The 20,762-nt window shown below is 42.7% G+C and overlaps 1 protein-coding gene across 2 annotated transcripts in view; it reads right to left on the bottom strand.

The window, feature by feature from the left end:
• Positions 1 to 5,803: 5,803 nt before the first annotated feature.
• Positions 5,804 to 20,762, bottom strand: part of fndc5a (fibronectin type III domain containing 5a) — a 35,182-nt gene continuing 20,223 nt past the window's right edge. Inside the window, exons 2-6 of one of the 2 annotated variants that reach the window (XR_012766850.1) lie at positions 20,606 to 20,721; positions 19,147 to 19,345; positions 9,261 to 9,350; positions 8,969 to 9,172; positions 5,804 to 8,586 (exon numbers count right to left, since the gene is read on the bottom strand). Coding sequence is in view for 1 of the 2 variants with exons in the window: in XM_075448535.1 (XP_075304650.1) it covers positions 8,527 to 8,586; positions 9,039 to 9,172; positions 9,261 to 9,350; positions 19,147 to 19,345; positions 20,606 to 20,721 (599 nt within the window). In the remaining variant the exon portion in view is untranslated. The remainder of the gene's footprint in view (positions 8,587 to 8,968; positions 9,173 to 9,260; positions 9,351 to 19,146; positions 19,346 to 20,605; positions 20,722 to 20,762) is intronic. The other variant, XM_075448535.1, reaches the window with a different exon arrangement.

Raw genomic sequence — 20,762 nt, 5'->3', positions numbered from 1 at the left:
ATGCTGCACCCCTTAGTGGGCTGGGAGGGATGTTTTCTTTTGAAAGGTGGACTGAGAGCAGATTATGTGTCGGTACATGGCAGCTCAAACATGAATGCTTTCAGTTCATCCAACACAAGCTACATTTACTTCTTACTTACTCTACATTGTCTTATCACGGTCATTATTTAAAGCTGTCGTTGCGTACTGTGGTTAATGAACAATTAATTTGATTTATTTCCTCCTTCTCAACAGACATGGATGACAAATCGCACCCAAACACAATACTCAGGAGCCTTAATCCACCCAAGAATATACACCTGAAGCCTCTGTCTGCCTATTCACGGATGGCCACGTCACCAACAAAGTCACCTCGCCCGTTTATTAATTTTAAAATCGAGATAGTTAATGACTCTGCGAAGAAAAGGAAATTTGATGAATCTAGTCTGAATGATGGCAGCAGCAGTCCAGCCAAAAAGCTACGTAGCCCTAATGCTGTGTCCCCTGACCTTGGCTGCTTCACGGACTACAGCAGCCCTTTGTCAGGCAGAGATTCGATGTCACCCTTTACCCCCTCTTTCCCTGGATTGTATGAAGAGGCTCGGAGGACTGAAACAAAAGAAACTGTGCACTCGCGGCTTGGTTCGGAGCATGTTGGCTGCGGGGGCTCGTCGGTTCTAGGCGATAAAGAGGAGATCGAGCAGGCCATCTCTAACAGCGAGATGGCCTTAAATTTTTCATCCACTTTTGACCACGATGTTGACGACATGTTGTGCCTCAATCCCTTGAGCCAGGAAGAACGGAAAGTGGAGACAGAAGTGAAACCTGACCTGAGAACTGTGGAGGAGGACAATGGGTACATTTCCACATCTCACCCAAATGACGAGCAGGAGAAGTGTGAAGCGGACAGGTCATCGGAGCCAGAGTGTCACAAACCAACTCTGTGTGGTCAGCACTTTTCTTTCTTAAATAATGATTCGTGTACAACTGCAAGCGGGCCGCTGTTGGAGCCTTTGAGCTCCCCCAAGGAATCCTTAGAGGGGGATGTTGAGGAGGTTTGGGAAATTGGGGAGCCAATATTTGAGTCATCTATATGCCAGTCAAGTACTGCTGTTGAGCACATGAGGCGGCTGTCTGAAGCTCTCAAGGAGCACGCGTCCGCCTGTCAGGCCCACAGTGGAGGTGACTCCACCGTGGACACATCTTATGAGGACACTTTACCTCTAAAAGTGCAGGTTAGTTGCCCCAGCTGTTCTGCTTCATCAGGAGGTGGTGCTCATTTTGCACTGCTGTGTGTGATAATACAAGCAAACTGCTTTTTCTTTCTTTCTTTTTTTTTTTTAAAGGTAAAATCGAAAGTGGAGATTCCTCGCCCGTCTCAGACTTCCAGTAAACCAGCAGCTCAAGAGCAAAACGGGGACAGAACTGTTCGGAGGGACAATTGTGCGAGGAGTCAAAGGTGCTGTAGTGACCACTGCTACCTCTAGGAGGAGCAGTGTGACCACACCAGACGCACGTGGCAACTCTTTATGTCCTCATTAGTCTCTTGTCTCTACTTCTCTGCCTTTGTGGGTCATTTGTGTTAATGAGGGTTTTCCTTTTATTGTAACTATAGAATACTGGTATGTTATTTGTAGATTTAGCTACATTTAGCTGTGTATTTCTACAGTGACTAATTGTTTTTTTTTTCTTAGGCCCAACATCTGTAACAGCAAAACAGAATGGGAGCAACAGAAAAGGCAATATGTGCATTCTGTGACCAGTCACATGACTGAAAAGCAAGGAACAACTCAAGGTGGGAAACTAGTGTTCATAAGAATAATCCACTCCTAACTAATCCAGCTGTGTAGGTGTTGTTTTATGTCCTTTTCTTTCTCTTTAGTGGCTGATAATTGTCAGTTTGAAGTCCTGTATTGTGTGCTGACTGTTGAATGTACAGCTGCTTTTTTAAGTTGCTCCATTAGAGTTAAATAATAACTCGTGACCAGCTGATCTGTCTCAGGTTTATCAGTTTCGGTGTAGGTCAAATGGGAGTTTGCACTTGCCCCATTCAACTCTCACAGGCTGTATTTTAAAGATGATTCCAGGTCGTGTGACGTCATCTATTCATTATCTTAATTGCGTTAGCTGTTGACTGGGAACCCGGAGACATTATGCATTCCCTCTGGGTAGCAGTCTTTGCACTCACCTTCCACTCGGAGCAGCCCAGCAGACGATAATGCATAACTTTGCATCTTAATAAAAGGAATTCATTCTTCATACAGAGTCCATGTGTGCAAGTATCTTCCATAAATTTGGGGCATTCGTATGTGGAGGTCTGTGGGGACTGAGCCACCCTGAAAACGAATTGATTTCAGACAAATTTTGTCTCCTTGAAGCTGGCCCCAGAGGCGAGTCCACCAATCTGAGGATGAGGGCATAAATGAAGCAGTGTTTTTGGACAAACCGTAACGCGCTCATATGCCTTTCTGCCCTTGCTGCTGCCGCACATCTGAGCTACCTTGCAGGGTTCCTATGCTGTCTGGAAAAGTATAAAATTCTTATGAAACTGGAAAAAAACATTTGTTTCAAGACTATGTTCCCTGTTCTCTCTTTATTTTTATTAAATAAAAACACACATTTCTAAAAATGAACTGGTTAAACAAGCAAAGGGATATTTTCTGCATATACATTATTTATAAAAACATTGTAGCAACCATGAATATATCCTTTGGTTTGATTTAAAGACTTGAATTGGGCATTTTAGCCTTTGTTATCTAGCTTTTTTTATTCTGCTTTTATTTGAGCAGCCGTGTCGGAGCCCACTGGCCCACCGGACTGTTGCTACTCTTGTGCTTCGGTGCTCTGAGCAGGTGTTAAAACTTTAACCTCTCAGATGCAGGTTAAAGGCGTGGCGTCGTTCTTTGCTCGCCTTCGTAACTTCTGCTGCATCATGGAACTGAATTTAGACCCGAACAGTAAATGAACTGATTGTTTCATCGTCACCAAAGGGCCAAATGAAGAATACTTTGAAACGGAAACAGAACGGTCTTCATGCCCTCAGGTGCTCACAACACCTCTCGCCCTCTCCTTGGGTTTCCCGTGACGATGATGATTGAATTGAGGAAAGAAAAACTGAGACATTTGAAACCAGAAATGGTTGCAGTGTGAAGTGTTGCTTCTCCATAGTTGCAAATGGCATTTCCTGGCATTTGCTGCCTCAGTTCTTTTAAATCTCAAGGAGACGATTAACTCCAACTGTCTTTAACTGAACTACATTTTGGAGAATCAGTGTCCACACTGATTTTGAAATCAAAGATATCCAAAGAAGCCTTTTGTCTGTTCTCCAGGACTCATGACTGAGCTTCTGGACTTGATGACCCACGTTGCCGGCCAGACGGACTCTAATGGCGCGCAGTGGCGGCATCCCTCCGACCTCACCTGCAGGTATGTTGTTTCTGTTGAATATCTCTTGAATACACGTGCGTCAAATGTGATTTTTAAACCAGTTGTGAAGCAGATGTGTCCCAGCTATTGTGACGTGCACGGCTTTGAACCGGTGCTTGCTTTCAGAAACTACCAGAAACAGTTCGGCAATGAGACGCCTTCGATGACCCTGGACGAGTGGCGGGCCAAGAATTTAATGTCACACAGGCGCTTTTGCAAAGTCCCCAAAATTTTTGAGCGCAGTCCATTTCCTTAAATCTGCACCTCTGGATGGAGTAAACAAGTCGACCTCGACTCATTTCAAATCTGTTTTGTAAGTTATTCTGTGTCATATCAATGTTTGCACTGTTTTTTCCTTGCATGCACTTTTGTGTTGTTTTTTGTGTACTTTGCATGTGCCGTTTTATCGAGTTAATACACGTTTTAAGAGTTCTTTGACTTTATTGAAGTTAAAGAACAAGCACTTGAGGGTTTGAAACATGTGAGAGGACTCTCCTTTTAATAGATTTGAAGCTGTACCTGTTTTAAGGTTGTTTTTTTTTGTGTTATCTGTTCCTGATTACTCGTCTGTTCTGTAAAAGCGCTGCTGGTGGTAATAATGCTTGGCCTGTTCAGCTGTCGTCCTCTGTTAATGTGGGGAAGGGATGCTGCATCTTTCAGCTTTACTCTGAGTCACCTGAGCACTGGCACGGGTAGATACTGACAGATTTAAGCCCACACACACCGACTTGTTCAGCGTTTGTGTTATCGTCCAGTCTCCCAGGTGTTGAAGTTATCCTGTCTGTTAAGATAGGGCAGCTCGTCCTGAGCGGGCTGCAGGACGCGCGCACAGCCGCCTTTAGGCAATTTATTTTGTTCCTCTCTCTGGATCTGCTGGCGTTTGTCTGACATGCCGCACAGTTATGCGGCTGTGTTGCTTATTTTGCAAAACAGGCAAAAGACGATTATCATCCGAGCGTTTCTCCCACAGCAACATTGTGTCTGCTGATTGTTGCTTTTGTATCGATGCGAACACATTCTCGTGTTAAGCCTGACTAAGCTCAACATGACGAGTTGGTTTGCCACTCACTGATTTCTCAGTCATTACAAAATTGTGCACATTCTCTCACACAAGTTCCTAACTTGTCAGTACAGTAAATGCATTTTCCAGAGGTCGTGTTGTTGGGGGACTTTTCTTTGATTCCTCCCCCAGCGTTTGGAGATCTTTGACAGCTGAATCCTGGTAATGTTTCAGCTTCATCTATTATTTACCTGCATCTTCCTGGATTCTGTACAATTGTTCTCTTAAAGAACAATTCTCAACAAACTTCTCTTCTTTCTTTTTTCTTCACCCTTTTTTTTTTGCTCTGATTCACATGTCGTCACGTACATTTTTATTCTCCCCATTAAGAGAACACAAAGCCTTTTGATTGGAAAATATTAGATACTTTTATTTCATCGAAGCATACACAAGTAAGCATACACCGTTGTCTTCATAACTGAAGTTGTGTAATCTTGTGCATATAATAGTTGAACCATGCTAGCCCTCATTCAGTAATTACTGCTGTACACTTGATAGAATGAATATAAACACTAATAAAGCAGTTTGTTTTTCTAAACCATGCTTTGTGGAGCTCATTCCTGTAGTTTAAGTATGACTGAATACTCAAAACTTCTTTGTATAATCACAAGGCTTGGTTTGTGTTTCCAGGCGGACTGATACAAAACGCATTGTTTGAGTTGTCGAGGGGGGTGAAAAAAGAGGAAATAAATCCAGTGTCTCTTCACAAACTCGTTTGTAGGTTTTCAGATGTTGTACATATAATAACACGCCTCGGGCCTGAAATGAAGTCTTCGGTGTTGTTGAATGTGTAGTTGGAGCCCCACAGGGCTTGAGTGGAATGTTGCGTCCTTACGGTCGTCACCAACTCTGATCCAATTGATCCCGTATTCTATGAAGAAGGTCATGCATGGTTGATTAATTGGGTATCCGGATGCCCGAGCCTTAATTCACTGTTTGTGAGATCACTGTGTAGTTGTTAAACACGGTTGACCAATTCCCCCGTAAAATGAACTGTTCAGCGGTCTTTAACGGCTCACGTGTTGCTGTTTACGTTGTTTGGATGCGAACAGTTCAAAACTTTGATCAATCCATTTATGAGTTTCTGAGCTGTCAGAGTTGGGTGAGAATACCGATGCCACACATGTACAGGTCGAAGAAGTCACTCTCAGATAAACAAGTGACAGAAAGCGCTGAGACGTTGTGTTGCATTGTTAACATACTGAATTGTTCACGCTCTCTCGGAAATCCTTGACAACGCATTTCTGCAAACGGTGCAGATGATCGCTAACAGCATTTCTCTAGTTTAAATTCGCCTTATGCGAAGGATTCCAAGGTCTTTGTCATTTGAATGTCTCTGGTCTCTGGCATGCTGATGTGGTTTTCTTTTAGCTATTTCTTTTTGTTGGACCACATTTCCTGGTTATTTTTGAATAAACGTTGGCATAGGTATAAATAATTTTGGCCAGCAGCCGGTAAGCCTGACTCTGAGGTTCCCAAGCAGGGAGCATAGAGCTGCTGTAGTAGATGGTGGTAAACCAGCTGTCAAATATGCAGTAAATGTGATTTTCTGCAGGGGAAAATGGATGTCGGCTTTAAAAGGGGAGGCATCACAGAAAGTTTGAGAACCGCTGCCATAGACCAACAGAAAAATAAAGTAATGAAACCAGCCGCTGTGTGTAGCTGATGTGAAAGTGTTGTTGGCCTTCTCATCTCACTGCATGGAGACAAACATTTCCATTTCCAAAATGCCAAACTATCCAGTCAGGAAATAACCTGCCACAAAAAAAGCCTTTTTAGAATAGCCCTACATATAAATAAGTGATTAGGAATACAATATTTACAGCGGTGCCGACAGCGGTTGTGCAAAGTTTTTCTCATTTGCACAACTGAGGAAGAGGAGGAAGAGCGTTAAAAGCACTTCCACTGAATGCCACTGAGAAACATATTGCTGGCAACCTTTCAGATGGTCATGATTATCCATTACTGTGCGGATGGATGTCTATTGATTAGACAGTCTGCTTACGGGGACAGTGTTCCTGGGGAAAAAAATGGATTCAACCTTGAGTTGTGAAAGTTTTCCTTGAAGTGCTGATCACTGCAGCAGAGAAGTTTGTCCCGACCAAAGCTTCGATGGGTGTTAATCAGAGGGGTCAGTCCAAGTGATTTCACTGTGAATTAGTGGCTGCTTTCTCCGCTCTTTAAAGTGGAAGCGGAGTGTGTGTCTGCGTGAGAAAGAGGGGGGGGTGATGTCGATAAAAGCCTGCCATTACATCCGTCATCATTCTGCCTGCTGCACTCAGCTGTAACCTTCATCGTTATCCGCATCTTTCCCATTCTGATCAGGACTAAAGGGGCTTCGACCTGTTACTTTTTTTTATGCCCACGTGTGTTTGCCTGTTTAAATAATAAAAGACCATTCAGTATACAGAGAAATGAGAAGGTGTTCATCCTCCTGCCTCTCAGTACAGATCTCCAGCCCCTGAATGGAGCTCAGCCATGTTTGTGTGGTCCAAACATTCAGGGCCACTTCTTCTTCAATGCTTTCCGCTCAAAGAGTCCCTTCACGTTGCACATAAACAGTACAAGGGAATTATAGAGAATAATAGAGGTGCATAAAACTGGACTTTCACAGCAATGTGTTAACAAAAACGAGTCACTTCATTTTCACCAGTAGCAGTACCTTCTTATAGGAGTAAATGGCACATTTTCCACATAATTTAATAAAATGTTCTCTAGACTCACACCACGAAACAAGAATGACATATAAAATGTATTTACACATCAGTTTCCTGCCACTGATGACAACATGGCGTCCTGTTGAAATGTTTCCCTTCACCTAAATAAATAAAGACACAAATATGAGATACAGGGCCTCACATCTTATAACATAAATCATAGGATATATATTTACTTTTAAGGCAGAACTATTAAGTTCGAGTCAGCCCTCAAATACATAATCCATCCTTTCTAATATATTTAGCCTGAAACGTGGAATATTTGAAAAAGTCTTGATAGAAGCCCTTCTGTCTTGACATCTTTTTCAGGATGTCATAAAGAAGTCTCAGGGCCCATTAAAAGTTTTTCTTCCATGCCTGCCAACAAAAACGAGTTTCTTTTTCTTTTTTCTTTTTTTTTGTTAAAGAGGGCCGAAAGACTTTTGGGGTTCCGCTGAAATTGAAGTCCGGGGTTTATTCCCTCATCCTGGGTGTGCAGTTTGTTAATCTGCCACATGCTGAGAGTTCAGGTTTGGCTAATAAGACGATACAGAGTTCGGGTCCTGGCTTCCTTTTGCTTCCACCGAGGGCTGTTATTGCTGATTTAAGAGATCTCCTCAATGTCTCCTCAGAGTCCAGCCTCATTTAAAGTTAATTGGATGAATGCACTCTGTTATTGAAGCTCTGCTGCTCTCCAGAATGCTGTGAAATCCATCGCCCGCAAAGAAAGACACAAGGAGATACTAAAGGGCTCGTTCCAGGCGTGGAATGTTGTATTTTAGAAATACTATGTTGAAAATATGAGGACAAACACAAATATGACCAAGAATATTCCAGATCTTGTCTGCATTGTTTAGTGTATGTACATGTTTTAGACAGAAGGTGCCTCTCAATATGAGTTTGGGTGTTTCAGCCGAGTAATCCCTCTAAAGCGGCTCAGGTGCCTTCAACAGCACATCTTGGACACGGCTCTTCGGTTAGCCAGGTGGAGTCTAGATTCCCTGAGGTGGGGGGGGAAACGAGCTCACAGAGCAGCAAAGAGTCTCTGCAGAAGAAAGTACCTAAAAAAACAAACAAACAAAGCGGATACTAGTTGATCCCTGGGCTTGGTCTATCTGCAGTCTCTCCTTGTATCCGCTTCACTATCGTACAATAATCACCGAGCACGGAGCGGCCTCCCCGCTGTCTCTCCGGGCAGGCTGCGCTCGGCCCCCCGAAGTCCAGCACCTTCACCGCCGTGCTGATATCTGACGGGACAAAAGGCGCCGCGTAGAGGCCCAGAGTCGCAGCATCATCCTGACAAGCAGGCGGGCTCTAAAAGGGGCTCGCTTGTTTGCGTGGAGTCTTTGGTGTGAAGAGAAGGCGTCACACCTCGATGATGTTGACAGATGGCATCCTGTTGTTGTTGTTGTTGTTCCGGGGGAACTGTTGGGAGGAAAGAAGAAGAACGTTTGAGAAGACCGGCGGACTAACCGGGATCGCACAATGTCCTTCATTAATGAGCATGAGGATGCTTGTGTGGTTTTGTTTGTTTTCAAACAAAAAAGCGAAAGGAAAAAAAAGATTTTACTTTGACGTTTCTGCACGTATGGGTATGATATGGGGCTCTGCGTTGATCGAAACAGAACGTATAAGAAGCCATGACTCGAGTGCCTTTGCTGTTTGATGCAGAATGCTGCAGTCATGCACAGAATGGCGCCATGTTGGAGCAGCGTTTCGCTTCAGCCTGAAGCTGACGCTCAGATGACACTTTGACAGTTAATGAAGTGTCGGTGGAAAACGTGTAAAAGTGGCCGGGATCATTCACCTGCCCGGTGCCGCTGAGGGGGGACGGCACCCAGGGAGAGGAAGAGGAGGAGGAGGAGGGTGGGTTATACCTTACTGCGCAACAGCCCTCCCGTTGGGTGCTCAGGAGTGCTGCACTCTGAAGAGTTTTTGGCTTTGTCCTTGTTGTTGTTGGGCTCATTGTCTTTGATTATGTCATACTGGCGACAGAAGAGGGCGATCACACCTGGGAGGGGAGACAGCAGAGTGTTCTGTGAGGTCAGGATGGAAATGACGCACATTAAACCTGTCTGATTAAAAATAGCTGTCCTCACCTGCCCACATGATGAGCACCACCACGATGATGATGAGCTCCCCTGCCCTCAGCTGGGTGGTCTGGCCAACTTCCTCCATTGTGACTTCGTCTGATGGAGCAAAGGGAGTTGGAAGACATTAGGGGAATAAAGAATGATTCTGCATTTACGATTTAACAGCGTGAATTTGCTTCTGGCACCTAATCTATCACAGGAACCAAGGTTACTTAATTTGAGCCTTCGAGAACTTTCTTCTGTTAATGCTTCTCCTGATTTTTCTGATGTGACAATATTGTTAATATCCCCCATTCACCATAATGGCTTTTGGATAAATTCCCTTTTACAGTCGATGACCTGCCATAAAGTTTTTACATTACGTCAGCCTGCTGTGAGCTCCAATGCGAGTCTTGAGGCAGTAAAATGTTTTGCATCGACTTCATGACTAACACCTAAAACCCAGAGCTCGGGGGCAAAAAAGTCAGCATTTGTACGTTGGTGTTGTACAGGATTTAAAAGCTAAAACAAACGAACCTTTGCGTGATGTAACAACTGTACAGTCGTTATTACTGTACTCTGAAATAAGTGAGTGTTCGGGCTGTGATGCAGGTGATGGTTGTTGTAAACACACCGAGTTGTAAATATCTTCTTTGGTATTTTCAAAAGAAGAAAAAAAGTATTTGTTTCCGCATCACAGTCACTGATTTAATAGCGCCACTAAAGTAACACTTGAGAAGTTTGTGAACCCTAAAACTACTGTACATGCCTTCAGACTTGTTTTAAGGTACACCAACGCTTGTGACGCACCTTCTGAAACACCGCGGTTCATAACTTTGGTTTCCAGCCCTGCAACACGCCGTTTAGCTTTACAGTCTCTTGACACTTTTGTGGTCTTTTTATGGCGTCTTTGCGACCTCTTCAATGACAACAAATGCATGTGTATGGCTGCACATGTTCAGGGCTCACGTGGAGATTTGTTTAAATGACAGTGGTGTTACATCCCACAACTGCAGGGGGAGCAAAAGTGTTATCAAGTGTCACTTTGAGCAGAAATAAATCCGGAAAATGAATGGGTCTTTAATGGTTTTGCATGTCACCAAAGTCAAATGTTCGAAATGAAAAACACTTGTGAAATATATTGAATAAATTCAATACTGCATATGAAGGTTTTCATTGTGCTGACGGCTTTATTTTACGGAACATGTTTACACACAGCGGTGCATGAAACTTTCCAAACCCTACATTGTTTCATGACTTTATTTAAAGATCAAGTCTCACTCACTCTTATTTGTATTTGTAACATTTTTCAAAGCAAACTAAAATAAAATGGTATGAATAAAATTAAGAAACATGAAAGAATGACACAGAAAACAGTTGAAAATAGTAGTAAATAATTGTGATAAACAGCAAAAAGTTAAAAGAAAGATAAAAAATTATATTAAATCAGATAGATATTAAACATAAGAGGCAAAAATGACCATACTTGGTCATTTATTGAGAGGAATGATCAAATATTGCCTGAATCTTTTGGATGAGCAGTTCATTTGACTGATATTGGATTGATGTTTTTCCATCGATGGGATGCTAATGAGGTGTCACACAAAGAAAGTAACCTCACTAAAAGATCTACTAATGCTCAACAGGATAAGAAAGTTTGCAAAACCATCTCTAAAGAAGTTGGACTGGACTTCACCAGTTCCCAACCTAACCGATTTTGCACAAATACAAGAAATTCACCAAGACGAAGGTCCAAAGACCACATGGACCATCCACAATATTTCGGCTTAAATCCAAAAACATTTTTAGGAGAAAGGAAAATGTTGCCTTCCAGCATAAGAATGTTATTCTATCTGTAAAACATGGTGGTAGTATCATGCTTGTGGTCATTAAAGGAACAAACGAATATGAAATAAGATCAGTGGATTCTTCAGAAAAATGTCTGTTAGAAGAACATCTGTCTGTAAACTAACATCAACCCAAGATGCACCTGCTGTTCTACCAGGAAAACGGTTAAAGAATAGAATCGATTTCTTAAAATAGCCAAATTGAATTCCTTTACTATTAGAGAAACTGTCAAAGGGCCTGAAGCACCGTCACTGTGAGGAAACCCATCAACTTGTCAGAGTAGAAGCTGCTCTGGGTAACTTCTCATTGATATCAGGATATCATTTGTTTCATTGGTTTCTCTTCATCTACTTTTAGAATCAGTGAAAATCTGATGTTCTATGTTCACAGTTTTCTAAAAAAAAAAAAAAAAAAAAAAAAGATAATTGAGAGCCAAGAACAGCTTTTGCTTCTTTCTGTTTCTCTCTAGCAAAGCCAGGATGGTTTCAAACACCAGAGTCGAACGACCCATCTCCTCATAAACAATTTAGAGTGATATTTCTTACCATCTTCCTCCTGTTCACTGCAGGGTTTCCTGCTTCTCTCTGCAGCTCCAAAGATGTCTGCTGCTGCTGCTCAAACTGTGCTGCTCACTCATTTTCTCCATTTGGATTTTCACTGAAAGGCTTTAATTTCAGAAAGTTGCTGTTTGAAGGTTTTTGTTCTTTCTCTGGAGGTCTTTTGAGCTTTCTGGCAGAGCGTGTCCGTTTTCGATTCGGCTGACGAATGAGTGCGTTTTAGTGTAATTCGCAGCTGTCTTATTCCCTAAATGTTCTTTTAATTGAGGGCTTCTTCTCTCTCAGATCCCCTGTTTGTTTGTTTTTTTTACCATTTGTCAGATCGTGTTCTCTGGTCTTTACAGCTGCAGACCTCTGATGGCAGGGGACTGTTGCACAGGTGCAGCCTGAAAGAGGTGATGATTTTCAGTCCATTTAAAGCACATAAAAAGAGTTGTTCACATGCACGTAGAGTCAATTAGGGCGAATGTGTGCGTGAGTCATCCTGTGGATGTCAGATTTCTGTCAAACAAATCGCAGCCTTTTCTCACACTGCTGAGTGTTGTGGAAGTCACAGGCGTGACCTAAAGTTTACTGCGGCGTAGAGAGCACTCCGTCCCTTCAGTAGATGCAGCAGGTGACATTTGTATGGCCCGCTATGCAGGAGCCCCACGCTTCAGCGGCTTTTGGCAGCAAGCAATTCAGCCAATCGATTGGCCTCTGTTGCTTTGTGTTAAATAATCAAAGCGCAGCAGCGTATGTGCCTGATGCGGTTACCAGCCGGCTTTACTGGGGCAAACTGGTCAGCTGGAACAACTCAGAAGCACGCTGGCCGAGTTGTAGACGCGGCTGTGGTTTTTATCAACTGCTGCTCTTTCATGGCGTCGACTGCAGTTTTGAAAGAAAAAGTTCAAACATTTTGGAAACAACGTATGGCATTAGTTAAAAGTAGGGCTGGGCAACGATTAAAATTTAAAATCTAATTAATCACATGACTTCCCTGATTAATCACCATTAATCGCATTTGTACGCAAAATCCAAAAATGAATTCAAAAGTAGTGTATAGCTTTTAGCATTTAGTTTTATTTTAAATGTGCTGCCATATAAATGAAAGTGCCATAACATTTGTTGTGCAAACACACTTTTAACATCAGCATCTTTCTGTAGTTTTTATGTAGAAGCCTCGCTCCACTGTCTGTTTCCTTGAATGACTTGCTGCTATCAGTTGTGTGTTTTGCCTTTAAGTGATATTTTAGACTGGAACTACTACGCTGAGAAGACAATTCAACTTGGCGGTGTTTACAGATGACTTTGGTTCTGTCGACTCCGCCGTCTGGAAGAACTTTAAATGAAAACGGCCGAGTAAAAGTTCCGTACCCTTCTCCATGTTTGGTGGATCCGCCGATTACTTTCTTTTCCGGTTCCGCAGCAGACAGCAGCAGACTTTTACAAAATAAAAGCCTGTGAGCAGCAGACTTTTACAATAATAAAATAAATGACAGACTGTGGTCCGTGGCGTAGTGGGTTGAGCAGACGCCCCATGTACAGAGGCTTTAGTCCTCGCTGCAGCTAGCCAGGGTTTGAGTCCCGCATCGGACGGCCCTGTGCTGCGTCTTGTTCCCCCTCTCTCTGGCCCCTGCTTCCTGTCTCTGAACTTTCCTATCCATTAAAGGCACCAAAGCCCCCATGAAAAATAAAAAAAATAAAACCTATGTTAATGTGCGATAAACTATTTGTCAGCGTTAAATAATTAACGAGTTAACGCGATAATAACGAGTTAACTCGCCCAGCCCTAGTTAAAAGGTCACTCCAGGGATGTCGCTCATGGAAATAACCTCGCTGAGTACGTTGATGCTTTTGATGGAGGTCTTGGTTAAGCAGCCATCCAACATCTGGCCTGTGGGTAGGTGGTGTTTCCATTCACATGTGCTTTTAAAAACGAGCTTTATAAAGAATGGTTTTAAGAAACAGTCTGAGTAAAACAGAAAACAAACACATTCGTATTTTCTTAATACTTTTTTATGGTATTTTTTGTTGGTCTGCAGCTGTTAAAGGACTCCGACAAGTGAACTGGCCCCACCAGCTGTTTATCTTTAACCAACAGCTACTATTAAAGAGTCGACTCTTCAGAGTATAATGAGACTGAATCTGCCTCAAAACAGCAGTCTTGTAATGTCCTTGAACCCAAATCTTCAGGAGAAGATTCTGCTACAAACCCTGCATCCCTCCTGATGAGGACTCTATATGGCTGGTAACTTTAAAAACTGGGTTTTATCAAAATATCAGTGGAGGGAAACGGGCATTATTGCACATTTTGTTTTGTGCACAAACATTTGATGGAAATATGGCTGTGAAGGTCTTGTTAGGTTGCACCCTGCTGGGATAGGTTCATATGTCCCGTCACCCCGAACAGGATAAAGCTGCACAGAAAACGCATGATGGATGGCTTATGTTAAAATGTTGACCCATTCAAGGAGCTAAAAGTTTTTAGGTTTTGACCGTTCTTATTTTACTGTGTCACTTCTTCTTGTCACTTGATCTTATGTCTTCAGCTCATTTGTGATGAGTGATCCATTTAAGAGTTTTTATCTCCCAGACTTTCTACCTGGTCTTCTGATTTCCACGACCAGAAATAGGCCACAGCATTAAACCCAGCAGACTAAGGTGGAGCAGATCTCTCTCGCACCGCTACAGCAGCTCTGACCTGTGGGGTCATGAACGGGGAGCTCTGTGGATTTGTTCCAGTTTATCGTGGGCACTCAGATCAGAGTGAGATCTGAGGTGGTGGTATGTGCTGGAAGCTGGGATCCACAGACAGGTGGAGTGAACCTGTGGCTGAGTGCTTTATTTTGCAGTGCATTTATAGAGCTTGGCTAACTCCTTCCTGTGTTTATGCTAATCTAGGCTAAAAATAATCCCGACTTTTCCCTTTACTTAACATTCAGACATGGGATTGTTATTGATTTTCTTGTCTCATTATCAAAAGGAAAAGGATTACTTCTCCTTAAACGGCTGAATTTTAAGCTGTGTGGGATTCCTCCTTTGTCTTTTATGTGCCTCAGGAGTTTTGTTAGTCCGTTTTGGATGCAGCTGAACTAAGGGATGCTGTCTGGGGGAACATCTTGCAGTATTTATACTGCAGCTTGCCTTTGATGTACAGATGGAACTCCTTTGTGACAGAAGAAGACAAAGCTCATACTTCATCCTTCCTTGAGAATTTCTCTGTAGCGGAGAGAGAGGTTTCTAACTTTATTAGATCTGAGGAGACCAATGAGCCTTGTTTGCAGCACTTTTTATGTTCTATGTTTGGTTCAAGAAATGATCCTAGAGAGGGTGCACAAGTGCAAAGAACACACAGTTTGTGTGTTTCTGACAGCAGAATTCAGACATCCTTTATGACTTTTCCCTTTTTCCCTCTCTGTCAGTCACCTTCTGTTCCCCTTCTCTCTTCCTCTGATTTATTGTCTCTTCCTTTTTGTTTTTTGTGTACAGGTTGTGCTCTTTTTTTCCATCCTTCTCGCTTCCTTTGATCTCTTGCAGCTTAAGCCCATCATGAAAGGTGAAATGAGAAGAAGTATAGGAATAATACGGCATTTCAGGCTCATCCTTTGCTCCTTCTACTCAGATCAGGGTGATAAGGCAGAACAGAGAGGCTGAGCAGCTGAGAGAGGACTGTGAAACCTCTTTTATTCTTTGGATGTTTTCCTGTCAAATGGAGACAAGGGACCAACAGCTGTACCGAGACACACCATGCTCTCACTCTGTTCCCTGTGCAATTATCTGCTGTAAAAGACTAACTCTGTTTGTATCCTGTCGGCACATTTTGTCCATCAGACATTCAAACTGACCACACAGCCATTAATCTGCTCTTTCCTGCATTTTTCTTTAAATAAGTTCAATTATTTTCAGCTCAATTTACCACATTTATCTTGTCTCCCATGATGAGCATAATGGTGTAGCAACAAGGGTGTCGCATATTATTTGTCAAACCTCGATAAAGCACAATAGCCCAACATATGCAGGTGGATTTAAACAGGTTGCAATCTGAGTCATTTGGAAAATGAACAAATATTACTTTGAATGTTGCAACAACATTGATTTTTCAACTGTATCCCAAGATGTTGACTTGGATAATACCTGCTCATCTGCCATCAAAATGTTCCACTGTTCCAGCACAGCTGAGCTAATCAAACAGGCATCCTTGAGAAAGCAGAGCAAAGTGGTCCCAGAAGGACGTGTGGTGCCGTCTTAAACCGTCAAGATCTGCTCTCGGTGGATATTTGCGTTGGGATGATGGGAAACGCGTGAAGGAGCCGGGAACTCTTTTCTGCTCTGCAGCGCATGGGGACTCTCGCTGGGTGTGTGAGTACTGTGTGTTAATGTGCCGAGCCTGCCAGTGTGTGGAGATCTTCAGTTTTTGGGCAGCGGAGGAGCGGACTGAGGCAGAGTGCCGGTTCCACTAACAGCCGTCCACGTGGAACAACTCGACTCAACTACCTCATTTTAAAAGGTGGAGGGTGATGATCCGAACATCTGGAGGCTGCGCTCCCCCTTTGGGAAGTGGGCTTATTCGCTCTCGTTGAGAGTTGCATCAAAAGACTGCTGCCAGTCTCTTTCTGCCAGAGAAAGATAGTCCAGCTCTGTCTTCTTGTAACAGAAGCAGTTTACCAGCACCTGTGATTAATCTGAAGCAAAAGCAAACTGTTAAGAGATTAAAGAGGATTTTCCAACATATGCAACCATATGGTATTGCAGCGTCTGGTCTAATGTTGGAGACCATTTAATCCAAGACAATTTTCTCCCACCAGACACAATAAAACAGCTTTAACCTTGAACACAGATTAAATTAGATACAATATAGGTTGGAGGGAGATTTATGGAGGGATTTTTAATATTTTGAAACCCGTTTCTGTCTTGGAAAAGTTCAACTTATATATTATATTTCACAGCAATTTGAATGATAACACAATAATACTACAAACAGATTCCATACTACGAGTAGAATTGAGTTTTCAAAATGCAGCCACGGCTCAATAAAAAAGTTTCTGTGGGGGTGAAATGGGCCACAAGTATGAATAAATGCAAATTTTGGGCATAGTTAAATCAGTTTTCACAATTTATTACGAAGTTTCCAAACAAGCTTTTTTCTAAGTTTATTTTCTCATTTATTTAGATCCATTCATCCATTTTCTGTACCTATGGTTTTGGATTGGATGTTTTTAACCATCTGTCCAGGATGGGACCCCCCCCACCCTCATTTCTACATCTACTCATTTTTATATTTATTGATTGCAGCGTTTCTAAATGTGTTCATTTCTTCTTTGTATGTCCGTGAAGGGTCCCTGCTTGGACTTCAGCCGGTGAGATGTTGGTTTAAGGTGCAGTTGTTTCAGCTTTGCTGCCCTGGCTGGCTGCTCTGTTCCACTGGAGCTTTGCCAGCTTTGCTCTTTAGCCTTTTAGCTAAATGTTAATTACGAATGAAAACTCGACATGACAGAAAAATGTTTTTGCTACTAAAGTCACTCGATCAGAATAATGAAGTTGTTGCACCACTTATAAAGCCCGGCTGCCCGGCCCCACAGTTCGGGGAAGTGGTGCCCTTATGTGATGACACGGATCTGCAACATCATAAAGAACACACGACTCGGAAGTAGTTTCCAAAGCTGCTAATTTGAAGCCATCTCGATGAAAAGAATGATTTTAAATCAGTTTAGACTTATTTATTATAAAATACTTCATATGGAGAATTTCAACCCTGTTCCTATTTGCAATAATCATTTAATAGAGTGGGCGATCTTCCCTCCTCTGTCTATTCTTGGTTCTTTGCTCATGAGTTCTGTTGTAGCTGCTGGTCCGGCTGTGTGCATGTTGAGTGCATATGAGTCTATGCTGTCGGCAACTTCACCTTTTAGATGTCTCTAAATCACCCTCACTGCCCCTTAGATGTTCGTTTTACATCTGCCTGAGACTCATTATTGTTTAGTCTCATTCCTCTCAGCTTTTCCAGACTGTTGTCGTAGTAAAGTTGTGTCTCATCGACATTTTTGTTCATTATAGATGTGAAATCATGCCATCTTTTGCTGCCAGCAGGCTCTGTGTGCACACAACTTGTTCAGACAACTGCCACACACGTTTTACCAGGATTGTCAGCACATCTGGTAGATGTTTCAGCCTTAACTGGGCTACTTAGTTCAGTTTCATGGCCCAAAGGTCATGAGCTCGGCCAAACTTGGGATAAGGTACGTATCCAGGCATTAGGCAGCCGCTTTCACACAGAGTCAAACTGAGACCTTTAAATACAAACATGGCCAAGAAAAAAATGCACATGGGGGTAATATTTAGGCCACACACATGCTATCTGGGCTAGTGTCGACTATTAGAGCCTTTTGAGCTCGTATTCAAGTTTGTTTGAGTGTGTTTGCTGCCAACTAAAGGCCTTTCATAAACATTGTGGGTATCATAATGTAAAATTTGACAGCTTTTAAAAATCCTATTTTAATGGTTTCATTATTAAAGTGTGCTTCGTTGTGGCTGTGGTTCTGTAATGTATACATGATGACACATTATAGAAATCTGCCATGTGGATTGAAATATTTCTTCATTATGCTCCCTCATAGAATCTCTAAATAAAACATTTTTAGTGTCTGAGGCACTTCTGTTTATTTCTGTGCTATGCATGAGTTTGACCCACTGTTCTGTTCTCGCGGCTTTGAAAACAGGAGGAGATAAGATCCAGCCCGAAACCTAAAACAAACGAGCATGTGCCAGCGCACAAAAGGAAGAAAGAAAGCTGTAAATAAACGCTTGTTTTTCTTGATCCTCTGCAGTGATTGGTTTGTTGAAGGTCCCTCTCACTGCATAAAACAACGCACAGACAGCACATCCGGTGCTAATTAGGCCTCAGTGGTCCAGAGAGCATCTCTACGCTGTTCTGCAGTGATTGTTTTTATGTTCTACATGTCTCTGGAAGCCCTCTTGCCACCACAGCAGTTGGTTCAGACTCCCTCTGGCTCCACGCCCTCTGAAGTATCGGAGTATCGCGGCAGCTCATATGAGAGATGAGTGTAAACTAGAGGAGGAATAGATGGAGCAGAGCCTCAGCCAGAAACGCATCGATTCTCCACCCCTCGCAGCTCAGGCTCCCTCCTCTCTGGGTCTGATAAATGCCTTTCCTCACTCTGGTTTACAGTGAAGTTGTGCACGGTGCATGCAGAGTGAGGCTCACAGAGGAACGTCAATACACAGTGAACTATGCATCCCCCTTGGGCATTTTGTTCCTGAGTTGTGGTCAGCAGGGTGAGCTTCAAAAGCACTCTGTTGTAAAATTTAATTTCATGCTTTGTGTGTCTATTGATTTCTTTTGGTTTTTAGGCAAAATCTGTCACTAAATTTTCAAAAGGCCAAGTCCCCTCTGCACTCGTGCTGTGAAAGATGACAGAAACGGATTCGCACTTTTCTTTGTTAAAGTGTGGATGTGTTAGACGACCAAACAAGTGTGCGTTGTTTGTCTTGTCTTTCTGCCACTTCACCTTTGCTCTTAGAGGCCTGGGTCTCGGCCTCCTTCGGGGTTCGGAAGCGCAGCGGTTCGCTCAGCGGGCTCGTCCCAGACATGCTGATGGACTGGACATGCACGATGTAGTCTGTCTCCTCCTCCAAGTCCCATAATGCACAGGAGCGTGTGGTGGTGTTGACTTCCTGGATGAATCGCAGCATGCGCACGTCTTTCTTCTGTTGGAGCACAGATTAGTGACTAGGAGTTAGCGAAATACCAAGAGAAAGTCAAAACTAGTCTTAAAACTAACTGAAGGGGCAACCAGCTGAAGACTGAGGCTGAGTTCATGAAACCGTTGTTGCCCTTGGACCTCGTGCTATATGCCAAAAAGTGATGTCACAGCTGCCGATGCTCATGTGCAAAATGGACAAACCGGAGGCGCGAGGAGCTATGTAACCAATCAATGCAGTATAGGGATTTCCAGCTGACTCAGAACAAAACTTTGCTCTGTCCTTCCTGTATGTAACCTGTTCTGTTGTGTTAAGTCTGCAGCGAGTTAAATGTAGTAGCTAATTTGTCATTCATTAATTTAAACCTCTGTTCACTCTTTTGGGATTTGTAGTTCTCAATAATTTACAGATTACATTCGGAGAGAGCATACAGATACAGCAAATTGCCTGAGAGCCCAGATCACACAGCGAACTGATAAAAAAATATCTGACTGGACGTTTTATTCGCAAATACTTTTGTGTTTCTATACTATGAACAGCCGGTAGGCTACCAATCACTCTTTTAGGCACAGACTTGTTGCAGGTCATGTGTTAAACGGCCTAAACTGTTAAATTACGCACCAAATGATGTATTGGCTTCTGGCCGGTTAATAACACTGTTTCTGGACTTGACTGTCGCTCCATTTCTCTGTGTTTTGTTTTAGTTTTTAAGTGTCTCTAACATGAGTAACTGTTGCTTCTATGGCCAATATTTCATTGATGTTTATTTTGCTGCACTGATGGTGCATTAAATGAGAAATAGGAAATCTGAATTTCCAACATCCACCTGGTTAAAAATTAAAATGATAGAGGTGAAATTTTACTGTTGGGATATAAAAAACATTAAACAAAGTACTGATAGAGCATTAGTGTTCTCCAAACATGCTGCTGTAAAATATGACCAAACACTTTGATCCAAAGGACATTGGATTTGATTGGCAGCACCTGGCTGCTACGTATACTCCTAATTCCTTTAAAAACAGTAACAATGGACTTAAAACTGCTTCTGCATTTTGACTTAGTTATGAGTTTGCTTTGACCTAATTCTGAGACCTGATAAGGACAACATGATTTTTTTGTCATGTCCCAATACGTAAAACCAAAGAACTGAAAGATGGTCTTCTTTCTTTATCACATAGCAGCACACGCTTTGAAAATTGTGTCACCTTGTTGGCACATTTGCATTTAAATGAGGTGTTGGTGTTTGCTACAAAGTGTGTTCCCCACCTGCTGAGTGATGGCAAAGCCAATGACTGGGTCTCCCTCCTGGATGTCCCATGACACCACAGCAGAGTTCGCTTTCACCTCTTTGATGGTCACATTGACGGGAGGCGACAAGCTATCTGCAAACACAGAGACAGAAACAAAGGCGTTTAGTTTCCTC

This window comes from Odontesthes bonariensis, chromosome 17 (genome assembly GCF_027942865.1).
Source record: "Odontesthes bonariensis isolate fOdoBon6 chromosome 17, fOdoBon6.hap1, whole genome shotgun sequence".
NCBI classification, from domain to species: domain Eukaryota; kingdom Metazoa; phylum Chordata; class Actinopteri; order Atheriniformes; family Atherinopsidae; genus Odontesthes; species Odontesthes bonariensis.
Note: the sequence above shows the minus strand (reverse complement) of the source record. Positions and strands in the feature narration are given on the sequence as shown.